Source organism: Amphiura filiformis, chromosome 14 (assembly GCF_039555335.1).
Source record: "Amphiura filiformis chromosome 14, Afil_fr2py, whole genome shotgun sequence".
Classification (NCBI taxonomy): domain Eukaryota; kingdom Metazoa; phylum Echinodermata; class Ophiuroidea; order Amphilepidida; family Amphiuridae; genus Amphiura; species Amphiura filiformis.
Genome location: NC_092641.1, coordinates 3,738,295 through 3,760,489, shown reverse-complemented (window position 1 = coordinate 3,760,489; position 22,195 = coordinate 3,738,295). Strand labels below are relative to the sequence as shown.

At 37.6% G+C, this 22,195-nt stretch overlaps 3 protein-coding genes across 3 annotated transcripts; 2 read left to right on the top strand and 1 right to left on the bottom strand.

Moving 5' to 3' along the window:
* The first annotated feature begins 596 nt into the window (after positions 1 to 596).
* On the top strand, positions 597 to 1,226 carry LOC140170549 (uncharacterized). The gene has a single exon (XM_072193898.1). The coding sequence runs from the start codon at positions 597 to 599 to the stop codon at positions 1,224 to 1,226; it is 630 nt and encodes a 209-aa protein (XP_072049999.1).
* An 11,704-nt stretch (positions 1,227 to 12,930) lies between these two features.
* On the top strand, positions 12,931 to 14,758 carry LOC140170548 (uncharacterized). Its single transcript, XM_072193897.1, has 2 exons — positions 12,931 to 13,938; positions 14,033 to 14,758. The coding sequence occupies exons 1-2, from the start codon at positions 12,931 to 12,933 to the stop codon at positions 14,756 to 14,758; spliced, it is 1,734 nt and encodes a 577-aa protein (XP_072049998.1).
* A 691-nt stretch (positions 14,759 to 15,449) lies between these two features.
* On the bottom strand, positions 15,450 to 18,747 carry LOC140170547 (uncharacterized). Its single transcript, XM_072193896.1, has 2 exons — positions 18,448 to 18,747; positions 15,450 to 17,573 (listed from the first exon to the last, which is right to left on the bottom strand). Exons 1-2 carry the CDS (start codon positions 18,706 to 18,708, stop codon positions 15,450 to 15,452), a joined length of 2,385 nt encoding a protein of 794 aa, XP_072049997.1. The 5' UTR covers positions 18,709 to 18,747.
* Between the last annotated feature and the right edge of the window lie 3,448 nt (positions 18,748 to 22,195).

The window sequence follows — 22,195 nt, the reverse complement described above, 5'->3', positions numbered from 1 at the left end:
GAGGTACTTCCAGGTTCTTCACTTTTGTAAACAACACATCACTACGCTGAATGTAGACGCCGTGATGGTGTCGCAAGCTACGTCGCTGATCAATGATGACTCTGAAAAAGGTAACTTTTTAAGCAAATGTCAAACATGACAGAGTCCAATATCAGTATCCATGCTGCCATTTACTTGTTGTATGTATACCTTTGCATTAATCTATAAGAAACAGCCACAACTAAAATTACCCTTAACCGGGCCCCTGGACCACACGCGGATAGACGCTACGCTCTATTACATATTCTATTTCATTTTAGCCCCTAGTAATTTATTGTCCTGGATCTGCCCCTGTTATATGAGAAGTCTGAAAATGAAAAATATTACTTATTCAACGAAAAATATTAATGTCATACATGTGTACATTAAGGTAATGACTAAATTACAATGTTTTTGTAAGGGGCAAATATATGATGAGTTCAGATGCAAAAACTGATTATGGACAAAGCTGAGGTTCACGTTCACTCACGTTCACTCACCCCCACTCAACATCTGAACTCTGTACACCCATCTATCAAATTCACGGTTGAACTTGAAAGCAACAATGCACTCGCGCGATGCTTGACACCCTAATCACTCGTGCTCATAACGGTAAGCTGGTCTTCAGTGTCTACCGCAAAAGTACCCATACCGACCAGTACTTAAATTTCTCCAGTCACCAGCCATTGGAACACAAGTTAGGAGTGATTAGAACTCTGACTCACCGCGCAAAAACTTTGTCATCGGACAACACTCTTCTTGAAAAAGAATTAGATCATGTCAAGAAGTCACTGTCCATATGCGGATACACCAAATGGACCTGGAGGAAACGGGACCCCAAACCTCGCAGGAGTGACACCCCCTCCAAAGGTCACGTCTCGTTACCCTACGTTCAAGGCGTGACGGAAGCGATAAACAGGAAAATCAGGAGTGCTGGTGTAACTGTTCATGTCAAACCCTCGAACACCATCAGGAGCATGGTGGTGTCGCCCAAGGACAAAGTAAAGACACTGGACCGTACGGGGTCCATCTATCAAATCCAATGTAAAGACTGTCCATCACAATATATAGGTGAGACTGAAAGAGCTCTCGGAAAAAGGGTTTCCGAACACAAAAGAGAGCCCTCGCCGGTTGGAGGACATATGAGATCTGCTAGACACTCCTTTGACCCTGGAGAGGTCAAGGTATTGGACAGCGATTCCAGGTGATTTCAGCGAGGGGTTAAGGAAGCGGTGTACATCGCAGCCTCCGAACCGGACCTCAATATAGATCAGGGACGCCACCCCCTACCAGCCGCCTACAAGAGGCTACTCGGGTCAAGTGGTTTGGGTTCATTGCCCAGATCACGTGTCCCGAGTAGCGGTACGTCTTCCAGTACTACACCAACGCAGTGCTGAAGAAGTGATCTCGGATGAGGCACGAAAATTCCACTCGTAAGTGAATTTTTTACTATTGCTTGTGTGAATCAGTTTTAAATTGTTCTACATTATGATATATATCCATTTTTCTCAATTTGAGATTTAGACAAATATAACTGTCAAATATAAAGAAAATAAAAAAGGGCAGATGTTGGTAGCCTTAATGCAACAAGTTTGGAAATGGCGTTTATCTGTGTTTGCATTTGAAGTATTCATATTGTCATTATTGTGTCTTTTTTTGACATAATGTGTAATAATTACTACAAGGTTTTGATTGGAGCAAATAATGAGCCAAACCATTCTTTATACAATTCAACGATTTCCTTTAATACAAATTATCTTATCACTTTATTCAGAATATTTTACAAAGAAATATTCATTTTATTCCTCAAATACACATGGTATATACCTTAGTTTTACACAGAATATATTTGGTTGAACAGAAAAAAATACAAAAAATATGTTTTTCATGCACAATCTGAGTAAACTAGAGTGGTTCTCACACCATAACTGAATTGTGTGGTTTCAGCAGTTATCATATTATAATAGAGTCACAACTGGGCCAGCTTAGTTTGGGCCCGAACTGGGATAAAAGACCTTATCTTATCACTATATTCAGAATATTTTACAAAGTAATACTCATTTCATTTCGCCTAATAGACCTGTTATATTCCTTAGTTTTATGGAGAATACATTATGTTTAGCATTATTTAACATAAAATTAGTTTTTGTACAAGTTTTACATGCAAAATCTGAGTAAAAATGGGATGAGGATAAACAATTGATAATGAAACAAACCATTGTAAAGACAAACCTATCACCACCATATCTAAGCCTACTCAAATGGCAGAAAAATACAGACCTCTTTGATCGTTTTATTAAATTGCCCCTTTCACCTTGATTGGTAATAATTGATTACAATATTTTAACTTTGATTGAGCTTCGACAAAGCTTTCCAGTCTAACCACATTGGTAATAACAAGGAGAAGTAATTCATTGGTAGAGAACCAGCGCAGTCACCTGCCGAGCCTTATTTCACCCTTATACAGATGAGCACTCCATTATAATCCCTCTTTGAAGGTGGCTTGGGAAATATTTCTAGAACTGCATATATCCTTGTCTTGGGTAGGCATCAATCAATTATCTGAAGTCTCTGGACTTAGGACCAGACTCTGGTGGGTTAAACCGGTTTTAAGGGATCCCAATCCCTTAGAGATACGATTTAATTGAAATTAAGTGATTATTGTGGTCAATGAATGCCATATTGGCCTTTTGATCATTCACTCCATCATCATTTCATTTAATCTATCTTTGAAGTAATGTATTTAATGAGTATTTGACTTTTTTTTATTATGGAAAAATAAAGTTGATGATATCAAAAGTAATCATTGTCACTGTATTTTTATCAATAAACCTCTTTCAGTTTCATTATATAACTGCAAATAAACCTTTGGATTTTTGCCTGAATCAAAACCAAATGCAACATCTTTACATTGTATTAACACTTCCAAAAGTGTACTGCATGTATGTTGTATGTTAAAGAAATCTGAATGTCCGACGCAATGATTGAACTATTATTATTATTTGAATTTTATTATTTCATATTTCTACTATTATTATTAGAAAGATTCGAGCCAGGTATACCAACAACTTGGTGTGGGGGAACAAAGACAAGATAAAAACTAAAGCAGTATGTAAACCAGAATGGTGTACACTGTTACAGCACTAGTAAAAATCCAAAACCAACGGGATGGTAGGCAAAGTTAACAAAAATACAACCGACGTTTTAAGCAGATAAACTACCCTTCCACAGGGACAAACAACAAAAATTTATATACAGCAAAGAATTGAAGTATAAACATTAATCAATCAAAGCAAATACATGTAATTAAACCCAGGTAGCAGGCAAAGTATTAAAACTACAGAGCCAAAATTATAGCATCTCTACATGAAAAGTGTTGGCTTGCTACATTTTTATTACACTTTTTTGTGTGTCAGTTTCAAATTATACACTCACATTATACTTATCAATATAGCAAGTGGTTTGTTTTTTATCTAAATATTTTGACCGTATCTGAGTCGCAGTCAACCACAAACAAATGCTGCTCATCTGCAGACAATGCAATACCCCATGGACTGTTTTCCATCTTAGTGATGCGGTCTAGATACTTGTATTCTCCATCTGTACACACATATCTATACACAGCCTCGGGTTTACCCATGTTGCTAACAAACAGTTCCCCATGTTTGCTGCAGCACACATACAAGGGCATCCATGATTGAATACCAGAAGGAGGCTGAATGATGCTAGCATTGTGTCCTGATTGATCCATTACTTGCAGGGTATTGTTATTAAATGATATGATAAGCTTATCATCTGGTGTACAGGTTAGCATGCGTGGAGATGATGTTGTTTTATACTTGGACATCAGAGTCCCATCAGGATGATGAATGGACACAGTTGTATGCTTCTTGTAACATAATCCTACTATGATTCTACCTGTTGAATCTACAGCAACTGATCTAGGTGATGATGGCTTATTGTTGATATCATATATGGGAGTAGTACTGACTAGGACCCCTTGACTGTCATATATGTAGAATCCATTCTTACCATACTTTTTACCAGGTATGATGTATTGGTTGCTGGGAGTAATGGCAATGTCATTGATATTAGAAGGAGAGCCTTTGATGACATGTTTGAAAGCACCAGTCCTAGAGAACACTGCTACAGGTGCACAGTCACTGGTCAACACAATGTCCCCACAAGGATGAATGGCAATACCCATTGGATACTTGGCTTGGGGGATAGTTTTGATTTGTCCACATTCTTTCCACTTTTTACCAGTGCTGCGCTGGGTCCTAGGGTGGGTGCTTGGCTGGAATTTAAGCTGTGTGCGTGACTGGGTACCAGGCTGGGTGCTAGGCTGGATGCTAGGCTGAGTACGAGTACTTAGTTGGATGCTACGCTGTTTGCTAGGCACAGATTGGAACCAAGAAAATAAGCCGACACTTGGATCTTGTCTCGATGCTGTTGTTGCATTAACTTGAACATTTTCTGTAAAGGCTGTTCCTGATGGCAAATGTTTTGGTATTGCTGATGGTATGGGTGATGCTGTTGTTGGTCTCAACGATATGTTGCTGATTTGATGGCTTACTTGAGTGTGTTGGGTAGGCGTGACAGTGACTTGCAACTTATCACATATCAACTGCTCCAAAGAAGACAAATCCATGGAAGTAGGTTGAGTTGGCTTTAGTTTGATCTGACCAAGTTTGCTATCTACTGGAGTGGGTTGCGCTTGAGTAAGTTGTTGTAGTGATGATGACAATGATGGGTAGAGGGAGATGATATTGGAATCGGAGCCATATTTGATCACATTGCTTGCTAGTTCCTTCAAACTTCTTAGGCTGGCTAGATCCACTTGGAGCTTTTCCTCAATCTGTTCAATTGCTCTCGCATTTTTCTCTTTCGTACAATAGGCATCTTGCTTGTAAGCTCTAACTAGATTGTCTACCTGCTGCACAATTTCATTCCTTGTTTTGTCTATGGCCTGTATCTTTGCATCTGTATCTTGGTCAAGATTCTGCTTTACCTGCTGCGTTTGTAGGATTGAAGTTGTGTATTTCTCTTCTACATTTCCAACTATTTTGGTAAGATTTTCCATGGAACTGTTCAGTCGTATTAATGCTTCCTTCAGTCGGATGAATGAATGGCCACCATGACTAGGATCAAGAGCAGAACAATCTGAGCAGGCAGCACAGCCACAATTCTCACAGAAGTATTTCAACTTTTTACCATGCTTGTCACAGAGGTGAATGGTAGATTTCTTCTGTGGTATAATAATAAGGAGAAGGAAGAAGAGGACATAAGAAGGACAAAGAAGATAGTAACGTTAATGTTATAAGAGTAAATGTTTCTTGATAAGAATTTTCTTCGACAATGTAGTATTGAATCCCTGGGATTGAATCTTAAATCTTTTTTGCATAGCAAAGTTGATATTTATTCTTTGGTCTCTCTGGTATATTCATCAATAATATAATGTTCCACATCCAATCCTGGTATTTTGTCCCATCTCTTACCAAACAATCTAACATTTCCTCCTTTTTAAGTAATCAGTTTCTTGTTCAAACACTGTTATTATGGTTGTGTAAAATATTGTACACAGCTTGTGTAAAATTATACCATTGAATTACTGTATATGAAAAGGTGCCCCATGAGTGTGTGCCAAAAAACCCCTCCTTTTAACTTGGTAAAAATTGCTTTCCCCATTTTACCCCTAATTAACAAGGTACACAACCCTGTGTGTGTAATATTGTAAACAATTGCTCAACATAATTTACTTAAGTAGTTGTACAGATGGTTTACAGTTTTACACAATAGTTGTGGATCAGAACTTAAAAGGGTTTGTTTTTACTCAGCAGATTTGATCTGTGGAGACACGGGGTTTCGAGGTTCAAATTGCAGCCACAAAAATGATATGCATTCCTTGGCTATAAACTTATTGATGTCAAGAAAATATTTTGTTCATTTATAAGGCCACACAGTTTGGCATTTTGTGTGTGTTTGCCACTGGGACAATTGCAGTAGCAAGTTGAAGTAAAATGATGAGAAGAAGAACAAGGGAATTAAACGATGCTGTGGGGAATCAAGCATCAAAGCTACAATGGAAATTGCACATTAATATAAAACTACATTTACAGGCCCTTGCAACCAGGGTGGATTCAGGTAAAAAAATGAGAGCACATATAATTTGGTTCACTTCAAGTTCAGTAGTGACGTCAATGCTTTTTCGCGATTGCGCCGCAAGCGTGCCGACAAATCGCTCTTGTGTGCGCGTTAGTGTACACTTTGCGTGATTAACTTGACGCGCGCGATTCACTGCTTAGACCAACAAAATACGCACATACGTCAATACCAAACTTCAGGTGAACCAAATTATAGAAAGCCTCAATTTTGACCCATTTTTTGTCCCATTTTCCAACTCTGAGATGTAACATCAGGTTCCCATGGACACCGTGAACAACATTGAGTTTGCATCCCCCTTTCAAAAACCTGGATCCGTGCCTGCTTACAACAATGCGTGAAGTACACAACATACCTGTTTTGCTTTATCTACAATGTGTTGCAAATTAGTCACAAGAAAATAAACAGGAAAACCCTTTATTCCTTCCTCTTCTGGAATCCGGTAGATCTCGTTGCAGTGAGGACAACATACAGTACTGTTATCACCACTGCAGGATTTGGCCCAACGTTCCAAACACTGGCAACAGAATGCATGCATACATGGTAAAGCTCTCGGATCATTGAAAGGCTCGGAACAGATCACACACTCCAGAAAATGTTTGTCTATGGTTGATGCCAGGGAAATTATGGCTTCGTCCATGTTGCTGTAGCACTTGGCGTATGTGTTATCTCATTAATGAGGCATTAACTACAGTCCTACTAACAGGTTGATAAACTAAGTGTAGTAATTCTATAATACTTCAAAGTTTTTTCTTGTATGCTTACTCATGTGGAAAAAAGCGCTATTAATTTTTAACCAATTCACATCAATTAAAACATTCATGCAAATGTATAGGAATCATTTAAACCTACAGCTATATGATTTGGTAAAATAAACAATTGTTTTCTCTAATAAAAACACTTTTTGCGCAACAACAGGCATAATGATGGGTATTAATAGCATGGAATCATATTTGCTATCTATTATGAATTTTGATAGCAAATTTTATACAAATATTGACTGCTCATAAGAGTAAAGGTGAAACATCGGTATCTCCCCTTGGTGATCTTTGGCTATATTTATGACAAACACACATACACTTACCACTAATCAGTGATTCCCGCAAAGGAGTCTAAATATTTTTTTTATTTTTTTTTTATTAAGAAATGGCTTGACATAGTGAGGGAAAAGTCTGTAAAATTGTCATTGGGTGTTTTTCCATATATAAATATTGGCAAAATGGAGGTAAATGACAGTGTTAATAAATAACTCCAAGCATCTGTATGGAAAGACTCCTGTAATATTGACTAGATTGTGACCTTTTACCCTTGTTAGGTTGTGTTATCATATTTACACTCAAAGGCATGTGGTTTCCTTTTAATAAGTGTAACATTTAAGTAAAATCCCCCAAATGTAAATGGAAAAATTACAAAATCATGGTGCACCTTATTAGGCAGCAGATATGCTCTGGTGTGCTGTTTTAGTAATATGATAATGTTCAGTTCTGCTCATATTTTGGCATACTGCCACCAAGTGTTGAGATGTGGTTGCCTTTTCAATGCATACTATATTGAGGGCAGTAGGGGGTGTACTGTTGGATTATGATTTTGGAAATGTCTGCTTCACAGTGGCATATCACTTATTCTATCAGAACACAGTTGTTGGGGGTATACACATTTTCAAGGTTTTTCATTGGTGTATAACTAAAATGAGCAGTGTTTTAACTGGTAAAACTGGGAGGTGTTTCCAATTAACACTTTTACACTATTTAGGCCGATTAAAAATAAAGGGTAAAGATTCATGGGTGTGTTTACAGGCTTGAATCCCATGTCTCTTTCAAAGCGATTTGGGACCATAGAGGAGCTATGTGTAATGTTGCTGTGTGGGGTCTGCCACTCCCCTCTCAATGCATCCGTTTACCTTAATCCCAGCTTTAGCAGATACCCATTTACAACTGGGTGAAGTGAAGCAACTGTGGCTGTGATATGTTATGATATAGGCCTACGCTTAAATTTAATGTGTTTGTATTGTAACATGAGCAGTTGGTGTAGTGGTTGACAGCTTCGCCTTACAAGCAGGAGTCCCAAGTTCGAGACCCAGTCTCAGCAGATTTTTTTAAATTGTAAATCCAAAATAAAGTTTATTTTCATGTGAAAAAATGTATACATTGTTACTGCAAGTCGTGGATAATGACTCAAGGCCAAAACACCTTTATCCCAAATTCACTTCAGAATGCATTATTGGCTCATCATTCAAATTGCAAATTGTGCATGCATTTGTCCTGTGTCAGGTAATTCAGAGAGTTTCAGAGGCATACCACTGGTCAGAAATTCAGATACCAGTGCATTGGTGTATCAGAAGCTTGATGACTTCAGAAAAAAAATATATTTTTTATCAATATTAGATTGATGCACATATTTGTGGTGCTACAAATGTCTGATTAATATAGTGCTCAAATATTACTAGTACGTTACAGACACCAATTTAAAGGCTTCTGCAAAGGTTTGTTGCTAATAACGCAATTTGGCCAAATTGTGACTTGTCACTTCTGCCGCTCATATCTTCAATTTGGCAATCTATTGGGAAAGGAGAGATAACCTGTACTTCAGTCAGTAGAGTACTTCATATACCTTTGTACAGGAGCCAAGCGTTGTTAATCGGTGATGAATCCACAGTTCACTCAGTTCAGTAGCGTTTACGCGAGCGTAAGGTTACGCGTACGCGTTATGCGTGAGCGTGTAAAATTCGTCTAGCTTGCGTATATATATATATTATAATGGCGTAAACATTCTCTTATGTTGGAGGTAGCAGCTCAATGTGAAAGGAAGGTGACCTGATATATTTGGAAAATCAAATTCTTTAAAACGTACGTATAACATAAATTGTCATCCCTTTCAAGCACTCATGCAAAAAGAACATGTAAATGTTTTTTATTCCTAATGGAATTACCAACATTTATTCAGCGTGATATTGGTAGTCTACAGTGTTTTATTAATGATAATGATCATGATCATGTAATATATTGATTTCAAGTAAAAGGCCCTATTTTTCTCATAAACATATTGAAATTAGAAGTTCCAACTCAGTGTATTTCCGAAGATATCATCAAAAAACTGCCTGATTAGTCTCAAATATGGTATACCATATTTGAGACTAATTCGGCAGTTTTTTGATGATTTCTTCGGAAATATACCGATTTTGAACGCCAAATTTCAATATGTTTATGAGAAAAATATGAGCTTCCATCTGGTATCAAAATCAGCATTTTGATGAGGTAAAAGTGGGGGATAAGATTTTCAATCAGGTTACCCACCTTTAAAGCTTTATTCTTTAATTACTTATTGCTGATATCAACAGAGAAATCACTGATCTTCTTGAGGTTGAATGGCAATGTCAATGACAAACTGACATTCAGAATATAAGAATCAAGTGGATTGTTTTCGTTGTTGAAAGGGATTCAATCATGTTTCACCGTTGTTCATCACGGATTAACAACTCGCGTCCGGCGCGTCTGCGTGGTTTACTTCGCTCGGGCAGCTTTATTGAATCCCAAAATTATAACCTTGTTTCAAATGAGACTACTGTTACCATAGTTCTAAGCATGGATAGAGTATGATGTAAGGTTTTGACCCTAACTTTATGAAAAACATTTGTATGGATGCGAGGGAACAAACTCTGACCCATACGTGAGGACACCAATTCCAACATTAGTCATAGATCAGTGGCGTACCGTGGCCGCTCCTACCCCGGGGGGCTAAGAAAATGTAAATTTTGCCGCCCCTTCCAGCAACAGCCCGAAAAGGTTGACCCAAATTTTTCCCGGCCAGGACGGCTCTCGAAAATTTAAAAAAGGGGGTTAGGGGGGAGGAGTAAAACAATTTTCACCAAATTTTTTCAAGTTACATTTTACAGGTGTTACACCCCCCTAATAACCTACACAGCTTACAGCTGTCGCCCTGTTGACAGTCAAAAAGGTATACTTTCATTAATTTTCAATAATTTTTAGCCCTTTTGCCTTCATCATTATTTTGGCCGCCCCTTAAGTCCCGCCCTTTTTTCTTTTGTTACTCTTTTTGCCGCCCCATTATCTTCCGCCGCCCCTTGTTTTTTGCCGCCCCCTACTTTTACCCCGGGGGGCTGGCGCCCCCAAAGCCCCCCCCCCCAAAACAAAACGCGCATGTAGATCTTCATCTTTACCAATATCAGCAGTAGATACCTACAGCAGTAGATAGCTACTTCATCAATACTAATATCAACAGTAGATTACAACGTCATCAATAACAATATCAGCAGTAGATTGCTACTTCATCAATACCAACATCAGCAGTAAATAGCTTCTTCATCAAACCCAATATCTAAATCAGCAATAGTACTTACCAGCATTAATAGAGATATTATACCTTTAGCTGCTACATTTTCTTACTTCCAGTAAGAGCCCCCTTGAGTTCCACTCCCACCAGAAACATGTTTAATCTCAAAACACAGTTTTACCAAAATTGGGATCCATTGCTATACCCAAATTTGATGCAAATGTGAAAATGTTGTCGGAAATTTCCCAACAAATTTGAGAAAGCTATGGAACAAAAAAGACACATCTATATTCCCATTTTCACAACAAAGGGGCATCCTTATTTGAGAAGACCAAAACTGCGACCCATATTAAATCGGAAACAATATTAATGTCATACATGCAGTGACATAGGCCTATATTACTATATTAGAAATTTACTGATGTTGAATCTTACCTTAAGGGGCAAATATGGTCATATTGTGTATTTGTTGACATTCATTTAATACACAAACCAATCCATTATTGTGTCACACTATCATTTTCTATTGAATCAAAATAATGAGCCAAACATATTCAACAATTTTCTTTAATTAATACACCTGATCTTTTCACTGTATTCATAATATTTTACAACGTAATACTCATTTTATTTCCTCAAATGCACCTGTTATAGTTTTCAATGCGAGATCTGCTTAAACTAGGCACTATGGACCACAATGGCCTCATCTCAATGGCATAGTTCAATAACCTCAATCAAACAATTATAGTACAAAATTTGAGTTATTGTAGCCAAAGTTTCAAAGGTCATTCAATGAATATACAAATGTATTGGAGTTGAAGACCTGTGCCCTGAGAGATAAGTATGTTGTGGATCCTAGTGACGGCAGTTCTCTCACCATATTTGAATTATGTGGTTTCAGTAGTATCATGGTCTATTAGGGTCACAACCAGTGGCAGCGTTACAGGGGAGGGGCCAATACTTTTCTTTCCCCCAGTTTCCCCCCCCCCCCAACTTTTGAAGCAAAAAACCGAAATTACGTAAATTACGTAAATTTCCACTTTTTGTGGCAATTGTGCACAAAATTTGTCGATTTTGCCCCCTGAAATTCACTTTCCCCCTCAAAAAAATAAATAAATAAATACCTGGTGCCACCACTGGTCACAACTGGACCAGCTAAGGGCCAGAAGCAATGATGCTCCAAGCGATTGCACAAGAGTGTCATGAGAGCAGTCAGTAAGTAAGATGATTCTAGGCTAAGCATTTTAAAGAATTATTGTCATTATTATTATTAAGATTACTATTGAGATTATAAATCTTTTCAATGTTATCATTACATATTCATACGTTCATTTAAAATTCAATTTATGAATACAAAAGCCACCCAAGTCCATACTTTGGCCAAATTGAATTAAGCATGGGAAATTGTTGCTATACATAGGCCTGTCATATGTATTACAGAACAACTCAAATTCATCCTCTGTGTCTATTGAGCATGTGAAAAATAGCATGTATGAAAGAATCACCCAATTCCATGATTTGAGTCTTGTAACACATTGATTGAAATCCAGTATGTATAAAAGTCCACTTGTAACACATTCATTGCTAGAGAGTGACTTTTGAAAAAAAAAATGGGTTTAATAAAGGAAAGTGTGTGGTTTATATTACATGGCAGAATGCTTATCAACATTATACATACCTGTGTGCTTTATTTTGTATTATCTTACTAGTGGTAATCTCATTCTAACATTGTTGTCTTTGTATATGATTCAAAAAACCACCCAAGTCCAGAATTTAAATTGAACCCCACGAAGTCCCTGAAATGCTAATCGTCATACCTAATACAGGTTAATCCACTCATTTGCACGTAAAACTTACCATATTGACCAGGTAAATCTATCTGAAGGAATTAAAATGATACACAGGTTTTTCTCTCAAACTCACTTCCCATGGACTTGGGTGGCTTTTGTATTCATGTATTCAATTGTACAAGCTTACATTGCAATTCTAAATTACAAAAATACTAAATTGTCCATATTGCAGATGATTTGTTTTTTATTTCAATATTTTGACCATATGTGACCTATTGAAAGACAAATATGATGGCAAAAACTATTAACACCAGGGTTAAAGTCCCTGCTAATTGTCCTGAAGAAGAAGCCACTTCACCACTGTGTGGTGAAAGAGATGACGTTGCTACCTCAAAGCCGTACGGAAGGGTACCAATTGATGGTGGTGGAAGCGAAGGGAAAACAAGCTTATCAAGCTTTCTGAAATGCAAGAGAGCTGTGAACATTGCTACTATGAATACTAGGACACTACGAAGCCCACATAAACAAATCGAACTATGTGCTGGCCCAGGACTACAAAATAGATGTTATTGGCATCCAAGAGCACAGAACAGTCCATGATGACCAACTTCAGTACGAAAATCTCATTGAAGGATTCCAGCTTATAACTAGCTCTGCATGGAGAAACAGCATGGGTGCAGCAGTCGGTGGAGTTGGAGTTCTACTGAGTAATTTTGCCAGAAAAGTTTTAGTATCTGTATGCTACATATCACCAAGAATACTTAAAGTCACACTTAATGGCAACCCACAGACTACAATCATAGTGACATACTCTCCAACAAATGTCGCTGATGAAGATGATGTTACAGACTTCTACAATCAGCTGACTAAAGCAACCAGGGAAGTACCTGCACACAACTTTCTCATAGTAATTGGAGATTTCAATGCAAGAGTTGGACAGGACATAGCAAAGTTTTCTTATCACAAAACTACAAACAGAAATGGTGAACTTATGCTAGATTATACTCTAGAAAACAACCTTGTTGTTACCAATACCACATTTCAGAAGAGGGCAACAAAATTATGGACATGTGAGCTGCCAAGTGGGTATAGAGCACAGCTTGACTATGTGCTAGTCAGGAAGAAATGGAGGAATAGCGTGATCAATTCTGAGGCCTATAACTCATTTGCCAGCATAGGATCAGATCACAGAATCGTAACAGCCAATATAAGGCTTAGTCTCCGAGCAAATGGCAAATCACCTCCAAAGAGAGTAAAATATAACTGGAACAAACTTGCTTCTGATCCAGATCTGCAGGAAAACTATACAATTGAAGTGCGAAATAGATTCACTGCACTAACAGAGGAAGATGTTGGTACTGACCAATCCACAAGATATAGCTATCTCATACAAGCTAACAAGGAAACTGCTGCAAAGTTGTTACCACGTGTCCAAAAGAAGAAAAATCAAAATGCGCTTTGCTATGATGTGAGAGTCGAGAAAGCAAGACATCATCTGAAGGAGGCACATGACAAACATGTCATAGAGAATGACAAGTCAAGCTGTTATGCATTTGAGCAGAGCAAAAGAGCCCTTGATGATGCATATGAAGAGGCAAATTCTGATTATCTAGAGAAGAAGCTCAATGACTTTGAAGAGGCCAACCTCAGTCATAAGCACCGGATGGCGTGGGACCTTGTAAACGAGATCAGTGGTAGAAAAAAGTCAAAAATGGAAGGTTAAAGGGGATACTAAAGAAGACAGGATCCAAAGCTGGTTCAATCACTTTCAGCAACTTCTTGGAGATCCTCCAGTTGTGACTGATGAAGATGAAGATATACCCACAATCTTCGAAGAACTACCAATCAGAACTGATCCCTTTGACAAAGTAGAATATCAAAAGGCAAAGGAGGCCATTAAGGAAGGGAAAAGTTTTGGTGAAGACGGAATTCCTCCAGAAGTCATAAAAAGATGCAACCTGGATGAAATTATCCTTGACTTCTGCAACAAAGCATTTGTTAGCAACGAAAAACCTGATCAGTGGTCTATAATGAACCTTATCCCTGTACCAAAAAGTGGGGATCTCAGCAACACTGCAAACTACAGAGGTATAAGCCTTAGCTCTATTGTAGCAAAAACCTACAATCGCATGCTGCTTGAAAGGATAAGACCACATATGGACATCAAACTCAGACCAAACCAATGCGGATTTAGAGAAAACAGATCTACTGTATGCCAGATTCTTGCACTTAGAAGAATAATAGAAGGAATTCAGGACAAAAATCTCACTGCAGTAATGACATTTATTGATTTTAAGAAAGCATTCGATACAATACATAGAGGGAAAATGGTCAAAATACTCAAGGCATATGGACTACCCACCATAATTGTGAAAGCCATAGAAGACACCTACCAGAACACAAGAGCAAAAGTTGTGACTCCTGATGGAGAAACAGAGGAATTCAACATCCTTGCAGGAGTTCTTCAAGGGACACTCTTGCTCCTTATCTTTTTATAACTGTGTTAGACTATTGCATGAGATCTGCTATAGATGGTAGAGAGAGAATCTAGGCTTTACAGCAAATCCCAGACGCAGTAGAAGGGTTGGACCGCTATGTGTTACTGACTTGGACTTTGCTGACGATATAGCATTAATATCTGATACTGCCAGTCAAGCTCAGGAGCTACTGGAAAGGATAGAGAAAGCTGCTTTACAAGTAGGTCTGCACATGAATACCAAAAAGACAAAATGCATGGTATTCAATCAACATACTGAAGTGGATGTAAGAACTGCAGATGGAACCAGTTTGGAAGTTGTGAAAGACTTCAAATATCTTGGAGCTTGGATCAAAAGCAGCGAGCAGGACATCAAAACAAGGAAAGCACTGGCATGGAGGGCATGTAATAAGCTCACTAAAATCTGGAAATCCCATCTTCCAAGGCAGATTAAAGTCAAGCTATTCCAAGCAACAGTAGAAAGCATCCTGCTCTATGGTTCAGAAACATGGACAGTGACAACAAAGATCCGCAAGTTGTTGGATGGTTGTTACACCAGGCTACTTAGATCAGCTCTTGATATAAGCTGGAGGACACATACCACAAATAAAGAACTGTATGGAGAACTCCCAAAGGTAACTGATAAAATCAGGAAAAGGAGACTACAATTTGCTGGTCACTGTTTAAGAAGTACAGGGCAGGTGGTCTCAGACCTAGTGTTGTGGAAACCCAGTCACGGCAAAAGAAGTGTGGGGCGACCGAGCAAGACCTATGTAGATCTTCTGTGTGAGGACACTGGACAGGAACCAAACGAAATCCGGAGCTGCATGCAGGACAGACACATCTGGAGAGCCATCGTAGGAGTCCGACAGAAGTCGTCCGAGTGAGTGAGTGAGTGACCTACTCTCAACCACAAACAATTCCTGTTCATCTGCAGACAATGCAATACCATATGGTTCATTTCCCATCCTAGTGATGCAGTCTAGATACTTGTATTCTCCACCTGTACACACATATCTATACACAGCCTCAGGATAACCCCAATCAACCACAAACAATTCCTGTTCATCTGCAGACAATGCAATACCATATGGTTCATTTCCCATCCTAGTGATGCAGTCTAGATACTTGTATTCTCCACCTGTACACACATATCTATACACAGCCTCAGGATAACCCCAATCAACCACAAACAATTCCTGTTCATCTGCAGACAATGCAATACCATATGGTTCATTTCCCATCCTAGTGATGCAGTCTAGATACTTGTATTCTCCACCTGTACACACATATCTATACACAGCCACAGGATTAGCCCAATTGCTAACAAATAGTTCCCCTTGCTTGCTGCAGCGCACATACATAGGCACCCATGATTGAATACCAGGAGGGGGTTGAATGATGCTAGCATTGTGACCTGATTGATCCATTACTTGCAGGGTATAGTCAGCAAATGATATGATAAGTTTATCATCTGGTGTACAGGTTAGCTTAACTGGAGGTGACGTGGTACCATACTTGGATCTCAGAATCCCATCAGGCTGATGAATGGACATTGTCTTGTGACTATTCCAACCTAATCCTACTATGATTCTACCTGTTGAATCTACAGCAACTGATGTAGGTGTGGATGGTTGATTGTTGATATCATAGGTGGGAATAGTACTGACTAGGACACCTTGACTGTCATAAATGTAGAATTCATTCTTATCAGGCTTGCCAGGTATGATGTATTGGTTGCTGGGAGTAATGGCAATGTCATCGATATCAGAAGGAGAGCCTTTAATTGTATGCTTAAAATTACCATTCCAAGACCAAAAATTAGTATTCCTAGAGAACACTGTCACAGGTGCATCCAAGCTGGTCAAAACAATGTCCCCATTAGGATGTGTGGCAATACCCATTGGATTGCAGGCTTTTGGGCCAGTTTTGATTTGTTCATATTCTGTCCACTTTTTACCAGTGCTGTGCTGGGTGCTAGGCTGTGTACATGGCACAGATTGGGAACTTGGATCCTGTCTGAAGGCTGCTAAGGGTTTGGTTGTCGATAATTGTGGGGATTTAACTGTAAATACTGGCAATGGGGATTTTGCTGTTGCTGATGGTAAGGACTTTGCTGCTGCTGGTGTCAACGATAAGTTGTTGGTGTGTTGGCTTACTTCAGTGTGTTCGGTAGGCGTGACAGTGATATGCAACTTATCACATAGCAACTGCTCCAAAGAAGGCAAATCTATGGAAGTAGGTTGAGGGGGCTCTAGTTTGATCTGACCAAGTTTGCTATCTACTGGATTGGGTTGCGCTTGAGTAAGTTGTTGCAGTGATGATGACAATGAGCAGAGGGTGATGATATCGGAATTTTCGGAATTATAGTCAGACTCAATCACATTGCTTGGTAGTTCATTCAAACTTCTTAGGCTGGCTAGATCAACTTGGAGCTTTTCCTCAATCTGTTCAATTGTTTTTACATTTTGCTCTTTCTTACTGTAGACATCATGTTTGTAAGCTCTAACCAGATTGTTAACTTGCTGCATATGTTCATTCCTTGCTTCATCTATGGCCTGTATCTTTGCATCTGTATCTTGGTCAAGATTCTGCTTTACCTGTTGAGTTTGTTGGATTGCAGTTGTGTATTTCTCTTCTACATTTCCAACTATTCTGGTAAAATTTCCCAAGGAACTGTCTAGTGGTCTCGGTGCTTCCTTCAACCGGATGAATGAATGACCTCTATGACTGGGATCAAGAGCAGAACAATCTGAGCAGGCAGCACAGCCACAATTCTCACAGAAGTTTTCCAACTTTTTACCATGCTTGTCACAGAGGTCAGTTGTAGATTTCTTCTGTAGTATGATAAGGAGGAGAAGGAAGAATAAGGATGGAAATGAGTAAGAAGATACAAGGAGGATGAAGAAGATAATAACTTTAATATTATATGGGTAAATGTTTCTTGATAAGATTTTACACAATAATAGTGTCAAAATTGTCCACCAAATGGATTCAATTGGGCCTTTATTTTTTTTTTTAATTCCCTTTTCTGAGGGTGTGGCGCTGTCACACCAAAGTATCAATGACTAATAATGGTAACTATGTCTGCCCCCACTTAAGAAAACGGATTTATACCCTTGGTTACAATGGTTGTTTATCATAACTGACCCATTCCATGTCAACTCCAGGGATGTGCACCGCAGCACCTCTTCAATTTTTTTTTTTTTTTTTATGGGGGAAGATATTAATGATAAATTAAAAACTTGAAAAGTTGAGCTTCATACTCTATTTCGTTTTCCCGTGACATCAATTTGAAATTTAGGGGGTCAGCATAAAAAATGTGTCGCAACGCGAAAGACGACGTTTGGAGGTCCATAAATGTATAAAGGGTTTACAACTTTGAAAAGTATGTATCCTGGGGTACTTTTTGTGTAAAATTCAAATCTGGCATCAGCAAACTTGTAACGCCTTTACTTTAAAAGATATAGGGCCCTCAAAATGCAACTTCGTCCATCCAGGACCAACTTCAGGGGGTCAGAACTCCAAAAGTAAAAATAATTTTAAAGTAAATGAGTTTTCTGATGCCAGATTTGAATTCTACACAAAAAAGTACCCCAGGATACATACTTTTCAAAGTTGTAAAGGCTTCCTTTATACATTTATGGACCTCAAACGTCGTCTTCACGGACATGGAATGGAATGGGTCAACTCTAAACGTAGACAACATACCTGCTTTAATTTATGTACTGTGTCTTGTAGATTAGTCACTAGTAAATGAACAGAAAAACCTTCCTCTTCTGGAATTTGGTAGGTCTTTTTACAAAGAGGACAATATCCATCACTGCAGGATTTTGCCCATTTTTCCAAACATTCACAACAGAAAGAATGTTGACAAGGCAAAATTCTTGAAGCATTGAAAGGTTTAGAACAGATCACACACTCTAGAAAATGCCTGTCTATCGTTGATGTTAGTGTACTTGCTTCCGCCATGTTGCCCTATAGACTGGGCCTATTCGCTGCCCTAACACTGTTCGCTTGGTTCATGTGATATCCTATTATATAGTTCGATCTACTAAAGTGTAGTAATTCTATATATTGAATATGGGGAGGAAACAAGATTGAGTAATTAGTCCAATCATATTTGAATATTAACAATAAAGCATTTTATTAAATATTGCAAATATTAAAGATAATCACCTAGAAATGTTTATACCTATAGATGATATTATTTTTCAAATAAACAAATTATGTTTTTCCTCAAATCAAACACTTTTTGTACTTACTCCCGTCAACTGTTGATACTGCTTAATAAAAAGGTAGTGGTGGACATCCTGCTATATCTGCTTATAAAGGAAGTGATGAACATCCCTCTCGATGACCTTTGGCCTTTAGTTTAAAGGAACACATGCTGTAAACAAGTGTACATATATTAGGAGATCATACCACTAAATATCAGGTCCAACCCTATCTGATTGAAGAAATAACAACCAGTGTTTCCATTCGCTGACCATACCTGCTGCATTCGAATAGGGGGAAACGCTTAAAAGAAGTGGTGAATATCCTCTCGATGACCTTTGGTCTTTAGTTTAAAGGAACACTTGCTGTAAACAAGTGTACATATATTAAGAGATCACACCACTAAATCAGGCCCAACCCTATTAACAACCAGTGTTTTCATTCGCTGACCATACCTGCTGCCCATATATATGTGCCCATTTTTTGTGATAGTTGTACTCTGTGGATGTCTTTCTCAGTATCTAAGCATAAAAATATTTAAAATATTACAATTCCGAAATTTTAGGAAGGTTTTTTTGGTTCCATTCACCAAATGATGCCACAGCATGGAGGCACTGTACTGAATTTATATTATGTTCGATGCACCACTGCAAAAAATCGAGCCAATCAACTACCAAAAAAATTGTGGTTTTAGGGTAGAATATATCATAAACTTTTAGAAACATTGTGTTTTGAATGAACGATGACGTTTTAACAATGAAAAAATGATGAATTCTTTAAAAGTACCTTTAAACACATGAAAGAATATGAACTTGATTTAGTGGTGTGATACCTCTAACACCAATTTCAATATAAACATGTTAAAATGTTACACTTTCACACACACATGTTAAAAATTTGAACATAATTATATTAATGAATGTTCATCTTCAGTAACATTTTCTAAAGTGCTCAATTTTTTTAATGTATTAACATTTGACGAAAACATTCAAAATAGTCTGAATGGGTAATACTAAGTTTAAAAAAAGATCGACAGCCTCATCCCCTCCCCTCACTTTTTCCAATCAAAATAGAGATTTTGGTATCAGAAAAAAGCACATAGTTTCTCATAACTCCAGTGAAATTTTAGGCCCAAGCTGTTTAGATGTTATGAATGATAAAATGATAGCCTCATCCCCAAGTGTGGTATACCACACATACCATTCTATGGACCATTGTGAAACATGTTTTACTTCTAATATCAAAACGGTTAGCGCAATTTGCCTCAAAACTTGGTAATTTGGATTATTTTGATACAGGCCTCAATGTGAGGTACAAAACACAATATGTAAAAATCTAACCACATACCTTTAAAATGTTAAATTTTGAATTGTTAATATTTAAAAAGTGAAATAATGTTAACACTTCTTTTAAGAGTGTACCAAAACTTAACTGTATGGTTTCCCTTCATTAAGTAAAATATATAATTAAGTGATATTCCCAGTTGCTTATTGATCACGGTTGTTTGATGTGTTCGTTTATTAATTTTTCTAACAAAACATTATAATGTTCAATTCTAGACCTGAATAATTCACAGCTATCATATTAATAAACTGTATATACACATATATTTCGTAACAATTTTCAACATAGATTTTCGTTTCTATATCCAATTATTCATCTTTTCTGGGTTTTTCTTTTTTGTGGTAATTTTAATTCTATAAACTGTACATTTGTGTGCAAATTAAGGGCGCTATTTACATATATTTTAAATTTAAATTAGCCAAATAATATGAGTTATACCTTATATTTCATGATAAAAAGTGTTTTGAAAATTCCCTTGTCTGTTTGGTGATGTTCTAATACCATTTTATAAGTGTCTACCCATTGTAAAGATGCAAACAAGATTTTAGATAAATAGCGCCATCATTGTTCAACTTTTCTTAAAAATGACTCCGTTTTACATGCCATCAAACAACTGTGTGATAACTAACATGTTTGTGATATTTTTAAATGGAATGTGTTGCTTGATCAAATCGGAGGGATTTGGTCACTGCCGTGCACACACCCTCTCATTTTTGTCCCTGGCGACACCCACGATACATGCGCAGTAAACGCCTTCGTTTTCAGCCTGCTCATTAATTGACCCGAACCCTGCAGAATACTACAAAAACTTACAGACTGGGTGCCTGTCGTTGAGTGGATGGAGCGAGCAACACAGAGTAGGATGAATAGCACAAAATTAGAGTGTATTGGAAAGTTGTTTGCTTGCGTTTTTAGATTGATTTGCAGAGAGGACAACTCACAATACTATTAGCATCACTACAGGATTTAGCCCATATGTTCCAAACACTCGCAACAGAATGGGTGGATGCATGGCAAAGCTCTTGGATCATTGAAAGGCTGAGAACAGATTGCACACTCTAGAAAATGTGTTTATCATTGATGCTAGGATATTTGCTAACGCCATATTGCTCTAACACTATCCTCTGCTTCATGTGATATCCTATTATATAGTCAGGTCTACTAAAGTGTAGTAATTCTACATATTGAATATGTTTCTGTTGCACATTTGTGAAAAAATGCAAGATGGAGTAATTGAACCAATTTAAATATCAATGATAAAGCATTTGATTAAATATTATACCTATAGATGATATAATTTTTCAAATAAACTAATTATGTTTTCCCTCAAATGAAACACTTTTTTTGTATTTCCTCAGATCGACTGTTAATATCTGCTTTAAAAGGAAGCGGTGAACATCCCCTCGATGAGCTTTGGCCTTAGTTTAAAGGAACGATTCTTACACTCTAGAAACAAGTGCAAATATATTAACTCCTTTTGAGCAACACTTTTTAACACTTACCACCTTTAACCCCAATTTCAATATAAACATGTTACACTTTCACTCACATTAATGTTAATAATTTGAACATGAATGTTCATCTTCAATAACATTTTTAAACAATTGTAACACAAGTGCTCAAATTCTAACAGAAGTGTTGAAGTTATTAACATTTGAAAACATTCAAAATAGTGTGAATATGTAACATAAGTGTTAATAACATTGTTGTTAAAGGTGTTTTGAGCAACACTTTTTAACACTTACCACCTTTAACCCCAATTTCAATATAAACATGTTACACTTTCACACACATTAATGTGTTAATAATGTGTTAACAGCATAATATGATAACAAAGGTACGGGTATTAACAAAATGTTGTTAAGGGGGCACGCATAATCACTCAAAGTGGGAGATT

Coding starts and splice junctions, on each gene's coding strand:
- LOC140170548 (XM_072193897.1), top strand. CDS start 12,931: ATGGGTGCAGCAGTCGGTGGAGTTGGAGTTCTACTGAGTAATTTTGCC. Junction 13,939..14,032: donor ACCGGATGGCGTGGGACCTT/GTAAACGAGATC, acceptor AATCACTTTCAG/CAACTTCTTGGAGATCCTCC.
- LOC140170547 (XM_072193896.1), bottom strand. CDS start 18,708: ATGGCGGAAGCAAGTACACTAACATCAACGATAGACAGGCATTTTCTA. Junction 17,574..18,447: donor CAGTACATAAATTAAAGCAG/GTATGTTGTCTA, acceptor ATCATACTACAG/AAGAAATCTACAACTGACCT.
- LOC140170549 (XM_072193898.1), top strand. CDS start 597: ATGCTTGACACCCTAATCACTCGTGCTCATAACGGTAAGCTGGTCTTC.